At 51.7% G+C, this 14,902-nt stretch overlaps 2 protein-coding genes across 2 annotated transcripts; one reads left to right on the forward strand and one right to left on the reverse strand.

Annotated features, from left to right (window-relative positions):
• Positions 1 to 1,433: 1,433 nt before the first annotated feature.
• Positions 1,434 to 6,267, reverse strand: mfsd14bb (major facilitator superfamily domain containing 14Bb). The gene is made up of 12 exons (XM_068760745.1): positions 6,019 to 6,267; positions 4,627 to 4,719; positions 4,495 to 4,557; positions 4,278 to 4,405; positions 3,677 to 3,791; positions 3,084 to 3,302; positions 2,883 to 2,996; positions 2,686 to 2,757; positions 2,484 to 2,596; positions 2,290 to 2,387; positions 1,969 to 2,111; positions 1,434 to 1,769 (listed from the first exon to the last, which is right to left on the reverse strand). The coding sequence occupies exons 1-12, from the start codon at positions 6,085 to 6,087 to the stop codon at positions 1,539 to 1,541; spliced, it is 1,458 nt and encodes a 485-aa protein (XP_068616846.1). The 5' UTR covers positions 6,088 to 6,267; the 3' UTR covers positions 1,434 to 1,538.
• A 3,430-nt stretch (positions 6,268 to 9,697) lies between these two features.
• Positions 9,698 to 11,204, forward strand: spinb (spindlin b). The gene is made up of 6 exons (XM_068761080.1): positions 9,698 to 9,749; positions 9,873 to 9,921; positions 10,013 to 10,107; positions 10,361 to 10,516; positions 10,603 to 10,836; positions 10,918 to 11,204. The coding sequence occupies exons 1-6, from the start codon at positions 9,698 to 9,700 to the stop codon at positions 11,115 to 11,117; spliced, it is 786 nt and encodes a 261-aa protein (XP_068617181.1). The 3' UTR covers positions 11,118 to 11,204.
• The last annotated feature ends 3,698 nt before the right edge of the window (positions 11,205 to 14,902 follow it).

The following is a 14,902-nucleotide window of genomic DNA, read 5'->3' on the forward strand; positions in this document are numbered from 1 at the left end:
GAGGTTCACGGGTCCGCTAGAAAGCTCAGGAGAGACGGCGATTAGTTCAAGGACGGCGCGTAAATCCTCACGTAGTCCTGCGACGGCAGAACAAACACAATGATTGTGCTTCGTGAAGCTAAACTCGATTAGGGAGGACCAAAATGTCGTGTCCACTAAAATGAAACGGCCACCTTCCCCAGCTGGGCGCTACTATTTCCCACACCTTGAATGCAGCATTCATTTACAAACATCAGGACGTTTGAGGACGGTCTTCAGTAACGGATCAGCTTCAGATCGACTTCCTGATGCTCGACAGAATGTGAAGATTGAAACTAATGGTTTAAATTAACCCCCCAAAAAAGCGTTTTCATGCCGTCAAATGAGGGAGGTTTAAATCTGATCTTTCTCCAGAGGGGCGGCGTGCCACATGGAGGGCAAAGACGGGGCGAAAGGCCCGACTGAACAAAACACAAGTTATAAAACAAAATAAAAACATGGCACCATTTGGTTCTCAAACAACCTGCAGATTCCGAAGGGCTCAGCGGCCAGAATCAGCCCGGGCCGCACGCCACCATCAGTAACCGGGAGCGTTTGATTGGTCTGCCAGGAGCGGCAGGGAGGTGGGCGCGGTTCTCGATGCAGTTCAAGTATTTAAAGTCAAAAACAAATAAAGACGTGACGATAGGAGGAAGAGGAGGACAGGGCCTCAACGCAACAGTCGGTAACCTCCCCCCCCCCCCCCCCCCTCATCGGGGGGGTGAAGTGGGATCTGTATCCGGATACATTACACATTAAACGCAGGGCAGGTTTTGATGTCATGTAAATGTGGTGCTTTTCCCCCCTCTGTGACGTCTTACAGGCTCAATAGAAAGGTGCATAAAAATACTTTAAACTGTTGGAATTAACTTCATATATATATATATATATATATATATATATATGAAGTTAATTTTTATATATATATTTCAGCATGCCAGTCTGGACCGGTTTGCTCATGGATGTGCAGGATGAGGATGCCGTCAGTTACCCATGAATCCAGGCGTGTGCAGCCTGAATGAGGTCCTACTGCCCCCTGCTGGCCGTGATGAGCTCCTACATGAACCCATCAGCCCAAACCCAGACCGTGCTGCCGGATTTAACCGAAACGGGGATTTATCTTCAGGTATTGGTCAGCGGCAGAAAACAACCTCCTTCCACCCACGGGCTTCATCGGGCTTTGCTCCAAATGATTTCACTGAATGGACCCGGACTATGTGAGAGCTAAACTAACTCCCCTCTGACGTTTAAGCCGTGGGCGTTCGATTGGTTGATTAAAGAAGCCCTGAAAAGTAACGCATGTCCAAAGCTGACGAAGTTAAAGATGAGTTAAAAAAAAAAAACACACAAACACATCCTAGAAAAACTATCAACACCGGTCTGGATCTAGATCAAAGGGGAATAAATATCATCAATCATGTGGATAGATGGAGCTCATCAGTGTGACGGCTCGCTTTATTCTGAAAGGGCGGGACTAGCAGACAGGGACCAGGCTGCGATTGGCCGAGGCTGACCGCCAGTCACATGCTGCTGTCCTGGAGGAGTGGCTCAATGTCTTCCGTGTCGCTAGTGGGCGTGGCCAGCGGGCAGGCGGCCTGAGTGTGTGCCGTGGACGCGGAGCTGGACTTGCGAGAGGTGCAGGTTTTGGTGTCGTCCAATCGACGGCGCTCTGGGATGAAGACGGCGACAAGAAGGGCGAACAAGACGGTGCAGGCGCCGAACAGGAAGGGAGGGCCGGGGATGATCGGCTTCTGGGGGGGGGTGCAGAGAGACCGGAGCGATGTTAGATCAGTGGGAGGGTGCGTGTGCGTGTGTGTGTGCGTGTGTGTGCGTGCGTGTGTGCGTGCGTGTGCGTGCGTGCGTGTGTGCGTGCGTGTGCGTGCGTGCGTGCGTGTGTGTGCGTGCGTGTGTGCGTGCGTGAGTGCGTGTGTGTGCGCGTGCGTGCGTTACCTCTGTGTTTTGTGGGGGTTTTCCTCCAGCTGGCTTCACGTCGTTTAGCTCCACGTTGAAGAGGAAGAAGATGAACCCGTAGAGCGCCGGACCCAAACCGTTACACAGACCTCTGATACCTGTGATCATGCCCTGGGCAACACCTGAGCGCACGCGCACACACACACACACACATACACAGAGTTCAGAGGCATAGAAATGGAACACACAGAAACAGAGAAAGAAACAAGGACCATCATCAACACAGCTCCGGTTCTGCCAATCATAAAGGTGGGGGGACCGGCGGGGGGGCCGGTGGGGGGGCCGGTGTCCTGTACCGACCTTGCTGATCAGGTGCTGCACTGTGTGAAACCAGCGCAGAGACTGCTGGGAAGGTGATGGAGGACATGGCTGCGAGCGTTCCTGCCGCCCACATCATCCTGATCAATAAACACAAGATTTACACTTCAGCCTTAAAACGAGGACAGAGACGATCCGACACGCGGCGAGGCACCGGCGGCGAGGCGGGAACTCACCAGGGCTCGGAGCCGAAGCCGTACCAGGCCAGCTGGAGGAGCTGGAAGCCCAGACCCAGCAGGACCGTGTTCTTATTCCCGATGGTCCGCATCAAGACGACGAGGAAGAGGGTCTGCGGGGACGAAGGGAGAGAGAGACGCTGATCGGAGGAAGGAGCCTTGCTCTGGATCACGCTCAGAAACGAGCCGCCGGGTTCGGTACCTGCGCCACGATGGACAGGATTCCCACCATGGCGATGAAGGCGGCGATGGCGGCGGGAGAAAACTCGATGACCTGGAAGGACAGAGAAGAACCTCAGAATAAAGTCATGACATCATCAGCAAAAGCTAAAAGTAAACGCGTTCCTGCTGCATTACGGACGGAGAAACGATACACAACCCCCCCACCCCCCCGCATACCTGCTTCAGGTAGAGGAAGAAGCTGGAGTACTGTCCAGCCTCGGGCAGGTAGGACAGGAAGACGGTGACACAGATCAGCAGCACCGTGGTGTCCTTCCCGACCCGGCGCAGAGACTGGACACACGAAGGAGTCCATCAGTCATAGAACCAGCGGCCAATCAAATCATGCATAATGCTGGAGCTCCGACTCCGCCCACTCACGGCGAACGGATCGGCCTGCTCCCAGGAGATGGGGAAGCCCCAGGACGTCAGCCTCATCTTATCCGGCAGCGACTCGGGAACGACGAAGAACACGAAGGCGATGTCGGCCACGGCGATCACCGTGGCGACCAGGACCACCAGGCTGTCGCTGTAGCGCGTCGACAGGTACGCTCCGATGGCCGGGCTCGTCACCAGGCTGGCAGCGAAGGTCGCCGAGACCTGAGGAGCGCAAAGAAATGTAAATAGAGAGACTTGAACGAGGCTAAAAACGGCAATAAAGCACTTTCAAATCGCCTTTTGATTCTAACATCAACGTGAGAATCGACGGGAACCTCCTGCGTTGACACGCGAGAGACGCTTCCAGTGAGGACATCGCCTGGAACGCTCCGCCATTGTTTGGACAACTAACTACTCTAGAATATTTAGTTTTTAACTTTTAATCTTCTATTCTACAAAACATTCGGCCTACGACTTTGGTTAAGGTTTCAAAAACTGGATCTTCGTGGGTAAACAAGAAGGGGGGTCAAACACTGGGGGGTCAAAGTGTTCCGTGATGAGCCGAGACTCGCTGAGTACGTCCGTCGTATAGTTACCAGTCCGTAGGCCGTGCTCCGCTCCTGCTCCTCCGTGACGTCGGCCACGTAAGCGAAGATCACCGAAAAGGTCACGGAGAAAATCCCTGAGGCTGAGATCAGCGCGAAATACCACCTGCAGACAGACGGGTTCCGTTCAGGTTCCGTTCAGGTTCCGTTCAGGCGCGCACAGAGACGGGTTCCGTTCAGGCACACACAGAAGTCAAACCGGGCTCAGACAGCCGGAGTTTCCAAGTGATTTATTTCTCCTCTGATCAATCAGGTCAGAAATCTCCCCGATCCGTTCACTGATTTATCGTCAAACGTTTGGCGTATAGAATCTGAACGATGACATCATCGTTCTCCGTAGACTCGGATCAGACGCCGTTTCCTCAGACGAGGGAAGATATTCTGGGAAGCCGAGCAGCAGGAGGATTTAAAGCCGAGCGGCATTCGCCCTGATCCGATCACGAGAGCGTCATGTGACGGCGTCATGTGACGGCCGTCTAAAGACCGTCTAAAGCGCCGCCAAATCATAGCCGGAACCCAAAACGCAACAAATTCAACCGATTGGGTCAAAGCAGGAAAGCGATTTAAACCGGCTCCACAACGGTCTACTCACCAGGGGCTGATCCTCATGAAGGGGATGGGGGCGCAGGTGAAGAACACCGTCATGAGGAGGAAGGACTTCCTGCCCCAGATATCTGACAGAGCACCAATCAGAGGAGCCGACAGAAAAGACAGGAAGCCCTGAGCAGAGACACCGCGAGACACGGCGCCCGACCTCGTTAGCGGTACTGATTATGGTCTCAGCACGCCATTCTTCAGCGAGGTCTCACCTTCACGCCTTGGATCAGGCCGTTCATCAGGAAGGTGTGCTCGGGAAACGTCTCACGGAGGACCTGGAACAACAAGCGAGGTTTTCAGCACACTTCCTCAACGCACGGGGAAGCGGCGTCACGTCCACTCACAGTGAGCATGGGCGTGGTCAGCAGCCCCCAGGCGAAGAACTCCAGGAAGATGACCACCACGGCGTGGGCCACTTTGGCCCGGCCCCGGGCGTGCTGCGGCGAGAAGAGACACACGAGAATTCTTCTTCTGTAGGAAACGAGCTCACTTCCTGTCGCCTCCGGCCGAGACTCACCTCGTCTACGGCGACATTATGACAGCAGTCTTTAACGAGGGTGACCAGGGAACGCCAACCGCCACCGAGGTCCTGACGGTTGGAAGGGGTGGTCATCATTTTGGACAGACATGCGCTCTCCATAGTTTGAGAGTCAAAAGACAAAATGGAGGAACGCTCGCCTTCCGTTTTCAACACGAACGGCTCCGACCACCAAAACCGAAGCGCTTCAAAAGGCGTCGGCGACGCGTCAACGCAAATCCATCAGCAGCCATCAAGCTGGTCATCAAGCCAATCCAACCCAACCAATCACCAGGGGGGGGGGGGGGTTCATTAACCCTCGACCTCCTTTTAACAACGCAGAAACGTTTCTGTTCTGCTTTTAAGATGCATCAGATGAGAGATTTAGAAGCGTATTGAGTACATATTGAGCACAAATAGAACCATTTAATGTATATATATATATATAATCCAAATAAGAATCCACAGGTAATCAAGTAAGCACTTATAAACTGTGTTTATAAGGACAGACGTACTGATGTGTGTCTTAGAGACATCAAACCTGGCAACAAAAACCGGTTCACCTTTAGAACAACAGAAATGCAGAGGAAGACTTAACAACTGCTCCACAAAGAGGTCAGAGGTCAGGACTCAGGAGTCCACCTGCATCCGAGGGACAGGCGACACTGGAAGGTCAAACTAGATCGACCACCTCTCAGTGAGGGGGGGGGGGGTCATCATCAATCGATCATCATTTATCACACAAACACAGCAGCCGTTCGATACTTCTGAAGAGAACACAACTCATATTTATGAGTTCAGAGGTGGATTGATCAACGACAGAGGAGGCGGAATTGATTTGCTGGCGACAGATTTAGGCTTAAATGTGAGCTTTGTCAACATTTAGCTGCACGATTCAGCTCCAAACGAAGCTATTTTAGCTGTCGAGCCGTAACTTCACACAACACCATTATGCTAGCCCGAGTAGCAAACAACACAAGTATGCTAGCCCGAGTAGCCTCGCGTTCCAAACAAGCTAACTAGCGCTAGAGTTCACCCACGTCTAATAACACACGTCGTCGACGTTGTTTTTAAATAATCCGACCATCTCGGTGTAAATGGTTGGTTTCATTTCATATCACAGCACAAACCTGCGTTAGCCGTCACGTAGCCTACGCAGCTAGCGTACACAAACCTGCGTTAGCCGTCACGTAGCCTACGCAGCTAGCGTACCACTTACCGAGCTACGGGCCAACATAACGTCGTTGGCCTCGGTCGCTGCTTCACATCTTGCCGTGACGACTTTCATGTCAGCTTCGCGTTGTCCCGCATCCTCCCGAGGTCTGTCCGTCTCTTCCAGGGTGTCCCACTAAATGAAATAAATGACAGTCCGGCGCTAACATCAACTTCGGCTAAAGTCGACGGAGGACTGGCGCTCGTTTTTTCCCCCGAATTCCTCTACTGTGATCGCTATTTTACAGTCGTCGCTTTGTTTCAGTCCCAGGGTACCCCGGTTGAGCGGTGCTGTCGCGTTATTTTCGCCTGTATCCCTATGACGGCGGAATAAACCCCGCCCTAACGAGCCGCCTTTGTGAACATACCGAACGTGTTTTCCCCCCGAAGCGCGGGTTGTATTCGCCAAAGTATCTGACGTCACCCACTAGCTGCTTCCAGATCTGCTCAGATTCTGCTTCGACTCTGCACTACTTTCCCTTCGATAACCAATAAATCTGACTCTGAGTCAGCCCTAACTCCCACTCCTCGACCTCTCGCTCGCCACCTGCTGTTTCCCCATTAACATTACAATGCAGAGAATGTTTTGAGTTGACGCCGTAAGAATGTTAAATTAGGAATCACGTCGCATAAATGAGCACAAGCTGCTTCAAACTGTTTAAAAGATTTTGCTATTTAGACTCCATATACGACAAAAACAGCTAAATGGGGAATTTCACTATTTGGCAGGAAGACCCATCAGCAAATCGCTGCCAAGTTTCCACCGGATCACTATTTAGCAATGAAAGAAAGGCGGGACTCGACGTCGGAAGAATTCTTTTTGGCTTCAAAGCAAACCTGAATAACGGACCGTGACAAGACCACGAAACAAATTACACTTCCGGCCGAATATTTTTAAAATAAAGGTCTACTTAATTCAGCCGTATGTAAACACGCTTATATTCAAAATTGAACGTATTGCTCCAATAGTTGTAAATAAATACTCCATAAATAAACTAGTAGATCATGATTAAGATGTCGGGAAGTTTTTAAAGCTGTGTCCGTTACCTGATGACAAAGAGGAAGAGGAGCGCCAGTGACAGTTATCAGGAAATGTCCCGAGATGTCAATCACAAAAACATGACAAAAACCTACGTTGCCCCTGGAAAAGATCCGGACGATGTCTGCAACAGGTGGTCAAACAAAGACCCAGATGTTATCCGTGTGACCGCATGCTGAGCGTGAAAGGCAATGAAGAGGATGAACAATGGGAAGATGACATACCTGTGGAGGTGTGGAAGTGTCTAGGAGAGGTAGCCGTAGAGTTTTTAATAACGGGGTTCTTTAATACAATCCTAGAGGGGAAGGAGACGCCAGAGGAACGGAGGAGAAGAGTCCTGGTGCCCATTTTCAAGAAGAAGAGAGAGTTTGTGGAAACTATAGAGGGATAAAGCTGAAGTTATGGGGAAGGGTGGACAGACGAAGGACAGAAGCGAGTATTTGTGAAGATAGATAGATCGATAAATAGATAGATAGATGATAGATCGATAGATGATAGATGATAGATGACATAAAAAGATAGATAGATAGATAGATAGATACGCGTCCACTCATGCTTTTATTCTGAAGGCCGCGGCGCTTTCGTCTTCCGGCCACTTCAACGCAGGTAACTTGACGCAGCGCAGAACCAAACGGTGAGAGAGCGGATCAATTCGGTACGACGGCGGTTGATCGGGATTATGCGGCGGCCCTGATTCTCTGCTTCGGTAAGAACTTGCGGCTCCTGCGCGGCGGATCGAGCCGCCGAACGGACGCGCCCCCCCCGCCCCCCCCGCGTCCACGGTTTACCGCAGACCAGCTAGCATAGCGCGCGCGTTTTTCTTCCCTTCTCCCTTTGTTCTTTTGCGCCGATGCGGGTTTTGTAAATACTGGCGCAACATGGCTGTCGTCTCGCGGGTCGGACGGTCACGTGTTCATGTTTGAGTGTTGTGGAGTGGGACCGACCGACCGACCGACCGACCGACCGACCGAGCGGGCTGGCTGGGAGCTAAGCAGCTAGTTAGTTAGGAGGTAAACTGCGACCTCTGGCTGGCCACCTTCATCCTCCTCCTCCTCCTCCTCCTCAACCCAAAACAACCAGCAAAGCGGGCTCAGTGTCGGAACCCGAACGACCCCCTGCTGTTGTAATGTGAGGAGGAAGAGGAGGAGGAAGAGGAGGAGGATCACCACCAGAACGGTGTTCGCAGGAAGACGTGGCTCGCAGGTAAACACAGGTGAGCTTGGATGCTGATGACGTCAGACTGGTGCAGTCAATGCGTCGTCCCTTCCAGAACCCCCAGCTCTGATAGTCTGGTCGGGCTGACGGGACGTCATCCGGATGTTTGTTTATTCTTAACGTAACACGAATCCGGTTTCTGTGTGAACGCTGTAATCCGGTTTGACTCGGTGTTTACCGGAGTTATCTGCGTCGCCATGGAGACGAGTCGTGGATCAAACCTTTGACATCTGGAGCTTCTCAAACTGAATTTCTGTCTGAGTTTTTCTCAACGCTAACCACCCGGAGTTGGACTGGAACCAGAACCCGGCTGGGGGTCATTGAGGGGCCCGTTTGAGCCCGTGTGTTTGAGCCCGTGTCACCTGGACCCTCGGGCCGTTTGTCTCGGTGTTTGTTTGGGCCCAGATTCTGGTTTCTCTGCGATTATCTAAAGAGGAGCTGAGTTGGTTCAGTTTCTGTCGATGGACTCGCCGGTCTGGTTCTGGTTCTGGTTCTGGAGTGTACTTGGGCCTCTTTGTCTGCAGCTCTTCCCTGTTTGTGGCTGATTTGATTGGACTCAGGCATCAGGAGAGTCTGTTTCAGGGAGGAATCCTCTTTTTCATATCGTGTGTGTGTGTGTGTGCGTGCGTGCGTGTGTGTGTGTGCGTGTGTGTGTGTGTGCGTGCGCGTGTGTGACCTTGTGTTTCTGGTTATCTGGGGACTTTCTCTCTGTTCTTCACATTCTCCATTTGCTCCTGAAATGCTGCAGAGAAACGTCCTTCCGGTGAAATAAGTCTGGAAAGCGAGACCAACGGTCCCGATAACAGATTTAAAACGTTGTTTTGTCGAGTGGAAATCAACCCGATTGGCTGATCCCTGACCTCTGACCTCTGACCCAGGATCAGTGCTCAGATTGGCTCCAGAGCCACGACTGCAAGTTCCAGAAACATTTCCTCAAAAGTTTCCTGGAGGAGACTCAGAAAGTTGTCCCGGTGAACGATCCGATCCGTGAGGCCGCCTCCTCCTCCTCCTCTTCCTCGTCTCCTCCTCCTCTTCCTCTTGGTCGAGTCACAAGAATCTCTGACGTGAAATCGACGCGTTCGACTTTGCGTTCCTCCGCTTTCTGCCGTTTTACGAACCAAACCGCTGATTAAAAGCAGAATCGTCTTTTTCCTTCTCTTCTTCATCACGCTTTTCGCTCCTCTTCCTCCTCAGGCTGAAGGAAGTTTCCTCCCCCGTCAGCGGGCGCGGCCTCGGCCTCCAACCTCCGGTCCGTTTGCGTCCTGCCCCGGGCCTGGCCTAATTCCTGGTGCTTCTTCTTTCTCACCACCTCCTCCCTCCTTCCCTACCCTCCTCCTCCTCCTCCCCCCCCCGCCCTCCCCCCGCCCCCGTCCCCCCCCAGCGTGAACCTGGACCGGCGGCCCGGCTGGCTGCCCCCCGTACAGGTGGATGAATGAAGACCCCATTCAAGAGCCCAGCGGCCCCCCGGCCCCGAGCAGACGGAGGTGAGTGGGGGGGGGGGGGGGGAGTCCTTGATTTGAGTTTTGTTGCTGATTCACTGATTTCAGATATCGGAGCGTCCTTGAACGCCCCGCCGATCGGCGTAACCGATTCCGTAACCGTTTCAGGGCATTCAGGCGTGTCTGCAAACATGATGAAGAAAAAGAACTCGCACAAGTAAGTCGGACGAACGACTCGCTGGTCCGTTTCCTCTCGCCCTCCACATCTCATCCTCTGCTTCGACTTGTCACCGTTTGTTTGCCTGCAGGAAGCAGAGGACCAGTGTTGGACCCAGCAAGAACCTGGCGCAGCCCAGGAGGAACATCGTGGGCTGCAGGATCCAGCACATCTGGAAAGAAGGCAGTAAGTTTGGTTTCTGACGACGCCGAACCAGAACACAAAGGGAGTCCAGCCGTTCGCTGGTGCGGCGCTTTTCCTGCCCCTGGTCCACCGTGTCGGCCAACATCAAGTTGATCCGTATTCCGCCTCCGGTAGAACTTCTCCACCTTTACCAAAGTGTCTCCAGAAGTTACCTGAAGATCCGGTCCCCTCTCCTGGTGGTAGAAGCTCGTTTGTGGTCCAGACCTTTAAAACCGGTGTCCGGTCTTCCTCTCAGGTAAGTCGTCCCAGTGGAAGGGGACGGTCCTGGACCAGGTCCCCGTCAACCCGTCCCTCTACCTGATCAAGTACGATGGCTTCGACTGCATCTACGGCCTGGAGCTGTACGGCGACGAGCGGGTGGTGGGGCTGGAGGTCTTGCCCGACCGAGTGGGTGAGGAAGAGGCGCAGCAGAATCGAGAGGAACGTCCGCACGGCGACGGCGCCACCGAACGGTCTGCTTGTCTGTGATTGGTGCAGCTCCGGCCCGTGTCAGCGAGTCGCTGCTGGCGGATACGATGATCGGGAAAGCGGTGGAGCACATGTTCGAGACGGAGGACGGGCCGAAGGAGGAGTGGAGGGGGATGGTGCTGGCCCGGGCTCCCATCATGACCTCCTGGTTCTACATCACCTACGAGAAAGACCCGGTCCTCTACATGTACCAGCTGCTGGACGACTACAAGGAGGGAGACCTGCGCATCATGCCCGACTCCAGTGAGTCTGCTGGACCGGGTTGACCGGGTCTTCAGGTTTGGATTGACTTCTGCCGATGAACTTCTCTCTCTCTCTTTGTAGACGACAGCGTGGCGGCGGAGCGGGAGCCCGGCGAGGTGGTCGACAGTCTGGTGGGCAAACAGGTGGAGTACGCCAAAGAGGACGGCGGGAAGCGATCGGGCATGGTCATCCACCAGGTGGAGGCCAAGCCGTCCGTCTACTTCATCAAGTTCGACGATGACTTCCACATTTACGTCTACGACTTGGTCAAGACCTCCTAAGGCCGAAAAACTCCAGTCCAGGACCCCCCCCCCCCCCACCACCACCACCAGAAAGACTTGCTGAGACTTACCTAGACCCACCAGAACCCAAACCGCATCCTGAGACTCACCGTGGATCAATGGAGACGCCCGAGACCGATGATGTTCATACTTTCTTTCATGAAAGGCCTTAAAACAGGAAACATTCAAGTTCAACCCCAACGCGGCGGCGAGTCTTCAGAAGACTCCGGCCGGTCCGATCATCCGTCAATGTTCTCCAGATTTCTTTTGACTGTGTCTCTGACGCCATCGGAAACATACCGCCAGTCCAAGAGAAGACGACCAGAGATCAGGACGTGTTGGAACAACCGAGACTTCGGGCAGAGAGAAGCAGAATGAAAGACGGTTGTCATGGGGACGTCCTCCACCCTTCCCTGAGACCGCCGGAGACGTAGGGGGGGGGGGGGGTTCGAGTCTGCTCAGGTCAATGAAGGGATGGGACGTCAGGACCCCTTCAGGTGAAAGCTCAACCACGCCCTTCAGACGCATCTATAGAAGACGTTCGATCCAATCACAGAGCATTTTACTAAACCCCGCCTCTTGACGGATCGCCTGTCGGTCGGAGAGCGGACGGAGACGGTGGAGGAGCGGGAGGAACATTACCCGCCAAGACTTTCGCTCTGACTTCACGTGGTCGAGAACGGCCTGATGGCATCGTTTGCTAACGGCTAGTCACGGCCAGCGTCGTGAATGCTAATGACGCTAACGAGCTAGCTCGGTGTTGGCGAGATATTCCGTGCTTTCTGTGACTAATCTAAAACTGTATCCGTTTCTTCTCGTTTCAATTTTTGTGCCAAAAAAGATTTTCTAAAAGTTGTTTAGAGCGACGGGAGGAGGAGGATCATCGTCGTTGGATACGATCTATAAAACGTCTATCAGACATCGATTCTCCCGCTGTGTTCAGGGTTCAGCCGTTAGCGCTTCATTTAACGCTTTTCTCACGTTGAGACGTCACGAGCAGATAACACGTCTGTGTGCCGGAGGAGCTGCGAGTTGTAACAAGAATACGCTTATTACAGGTACACTAGTGTGTTATAAGCTGTTATGAGGTTAAATAAGTGCGTTTTAGTGTCGGCTCAGAAGATAGAAGGTTCCCAAAATACCCGACTCATCCTGCTGATGTCACTGATCAGTCCGAAAGCAATCAATCGCTCCCGAGCCTGTGCGAAGGTAGCAGTCGCCCCCGGCGACGTGGGCGTGGCTCGTCGCCGGGTCCCAATGTTCATATGGTTTGGTTTCTTCTACTTATTTTGTTGCACCGTTTCTTCTTTGTTGATCTCTGGCACATCCAGATGTTTTCTCTCTTCATCAGCCGTTCGTGTTTCATCCATCGTCATCGTGTCGTCCTGCGTGATCCGGTCAGCTGTCGGGGGGGGGGGGGGGGGGTCGCTGGATGATTCTCTCATTTGTTTCACCCTCCCACAATCCCGTGTTCTTCGCTGGTGTTGCTCCACCCAGTCCAGTGACGTTAGCATTAGCATAAACAGCCATGTTGCCTGATCCACATCTCGTGTGCCTGAAAGGGTTCTGGTGGATTCCAGTGGGTTCCGTGTGTGGGTGGGTTCCGTCGTATCGGGTCCAGTCTCAGGCCCAACATTATTTAATAACGAGAATCTGTTGCTTCAGCTTCTGTTCTAGAATCTGATCCATCAGATGTTTATAATCACAAGTTCAGATTCTAGAATGGGGCGTTTAAGCACATCCATTCCTGCCGTAGAACCTTCGTTGTTCTGGAACGGCCCCCTTCAGAACGGGTCAGCCATTTTTAGTCATGAGAACGTGTGTTTCTAAGACATCTTGGAAAACGCACGTTCTGATTTTTGAACATGTCCCGTCAGGAATTACATCTCAGGCAGTAAAAACATATTTTTAAATGAGGAAATCTTCTCCGGAACGTATTGTTCTAGAACCGGGTGCAGATTCTTTGGAGCTTGTCACGTCACCTTGTAAATCGAAGGACGGTTGTTTGAATTGATCTCAAATTGCTCTCAAGAGCCTTCTGATTCCAGAATCTTTGCTCTCGAACCCGTTTCCTTCTCAAAATGTGACCGTTTTGACGGCTGTGATTTCTAGAACATTCCTTACTGCCTGTTTTATTTTTTCATTCTGGTTTCAGTCACGAAACCCCACAGCTGCAGATTCTAGACCCCAGAACATTGAAGTGTTTTTAGAACCCACGCGTTCTCAGTCCGGAAGTCTTTTGGACTGAACGGAATCCTTGTGACTCCAGAGGGAACCTCGCAAGGATTCCGTGGTTTATTTTCCTCGTTCTTGAGATTTGACACTCAGGAGTTGCGTAATTCAGTTCTTTAGTTCAAAGTATTCTGAGTTAAATCCGTTCAACTCCTCCGTTGATGCAGGGAAATCAGCATCCATTGTTTTAGCGGCGTTACCCACAATGCACGTGGCTCGATGCAGGCGAACTACAAGATGTTAGACGGCAGTCAAAAACCGGTCTGGGTGGAGGATGTGGACGCATTCGAGAAAAGCGTTGACCTGGTTGTGTGTGTGCGTGCGTGCGTGTGTGTGTGTGTGTGTGTGTGTGTGTGCGCTGTCATTCAGCCCGTGTTCGGGGCGGTCTTGTTTTTGCATGCCTATATAGCTCCGTGTAAATCGATGTGAGTTGCATGTCTGTGCTGTTTTCAGTTGTCTGGCTGACTCCTGTCCGTTGTGGCTTTGGGTGCCTTTCTTTTTTTGTTTCTTCCCTGTTTTTATTTTGTACGGTGTCCCAGAGGCGGCTATTTTTAGGGTATATGAAAGAAAAGAAAAGAATATACCCCCCCTGACAAACAGAACTGACAGTAGTTATTGTGTTAAAAAACAAATGTGTTAATCAGAGGCGATGCCGGGGGGTGAATTCTGTTTCTTTGGGTGGGTTGTCCCTTTAAAGGTGCCAACTACAGATGCCAGTGTTGTACAGCCGTGAGGAGCTCACAGTATTTACTGAAATAAACCATGTCTCTGTTTTTTCACTCACGAGTCATTTCTTTCCATTCACGTGTGCAAAGAGAACAGAAATTTTACAGAATACGTATCGAATGAGTCATTTAAAATGTAAATAGTGACATTTTAAGGTTTCTTACAAATTCTAGATTGAAGTCAAACATGGAGTATAAAACGGTGGAAACATTTTTGAAGTTCCTGCGAGGCAGGAAGTGACTTAGTAGACGCGACACTTCATCTCTTTATGTTCGTTTCCTCAGACAAACCAGCCGAGCTGCTTCGGTTTGCATGTGGCTCAAAGGCAAAAAAATAATAATAATTGAAAATGGTGTAACCATGACGACCGGTACCCCGAGCGACTGGAAGGAGCCGTCCGGTTTGTTCACTTCCCTAAACCGACAGACAACTACGAGAAACATCTGCGCTGGATCAAGCTGCAGAAGAACACACGACCAGTTGAATCGATTAAAAACGTGCGATGAAGACCTTAAATAAATAAAAAACGTCATCATGTGTTCCAGGCCTCGGTTAGTCGTTTCTCACGGCAGGATGTTCTCTGTCTCGTTATTAAACAGACTTTCTTTTAATCAAACAATATCATTTTCAGTCACAATGCTTTCACATCAAACCAACAATATTAAATTGGTGTATCGAATAAACACAGTTTAACACCAAGACCAAAACTCAATTCCAACAGCTGTAATACAGCCGCCATCTTGTGTTCTCTTTAGGAGCTAGCCGACTCCTTCCTGCGGTTCCCTTTTCCAATACTCAAGTTTCTACATTAGCTTAGTTTACTGAAC

The sequence above is a fragment of the Brachionichthys hirsutus genome, chromosome 4 (assembly GCF_040956055.1).
Source record: "Brachionichthys hirsutus isolate HB-005 chromosome 4, CSIRO-AGI_Bhir_v1, whole genome shotgun sequence".
Taxonomy (NCBI): domain Eukaryota; kingdom Metazoa; phylum Chordata; class Actinopteri; order Lophiiformes; family Brachionichthyidae; genus Brachionichthys; species Brachionichthys hirsutus.

What these genes read in the sequence shown, in the direction of transcription:
- mfsd14bb (XM_068760745.1), bottom strand. Translation starts at nt 6,087, where the DNA reads ATGAAAGTCGTCACGGCAAGATGTGAAGCAGCGACCGAGGCCAACGAC. An exon ending in TTCATGAGGATCAGCCCCTG is followed by an intron (nt 3,792 to 4,277) that starts GTGAGTAGACCG and finishes GTCTGTCTGCAG; the next exon opens with GTGGTATTTCGCGCTGATCT. An exon ending in TCCTGTCCATCGTGGCGCAG is followed by an intron (nt 2,597 to 2,685) that starts GTACCGAACCCG and finishes TCGTCCCCGCAG; the next exon opens with ACCCTCTTCCTCGTCGTCTT.
- spinb (XM_068761080.1), top strand. Translation starts at nt 9,698, where the DNA reads ATGAAGACCCCATTCAAGAGCCCAGCGGCCCCCCGGCCCCGAGCAGAC. An exon ending in GCACATCTGGAAAGAAGGCA is followed by an intron (nt 10,108 to 10,360) that starts GTAAGTTTGGTT and finishes TCTTCCTCTCAG; the next exon opens with GTAAGTCGTCCCAGTGGAAG. An exon ending in GGTCTTGCCCGACCGAGTGG is followed by an intron (nt 10,517 to 10,602) that starts GTGAGGAAGAGG and finishes TGATTGGTGCAG; the next exon opens with CTCCGGCCCGTGTCAGCGAG.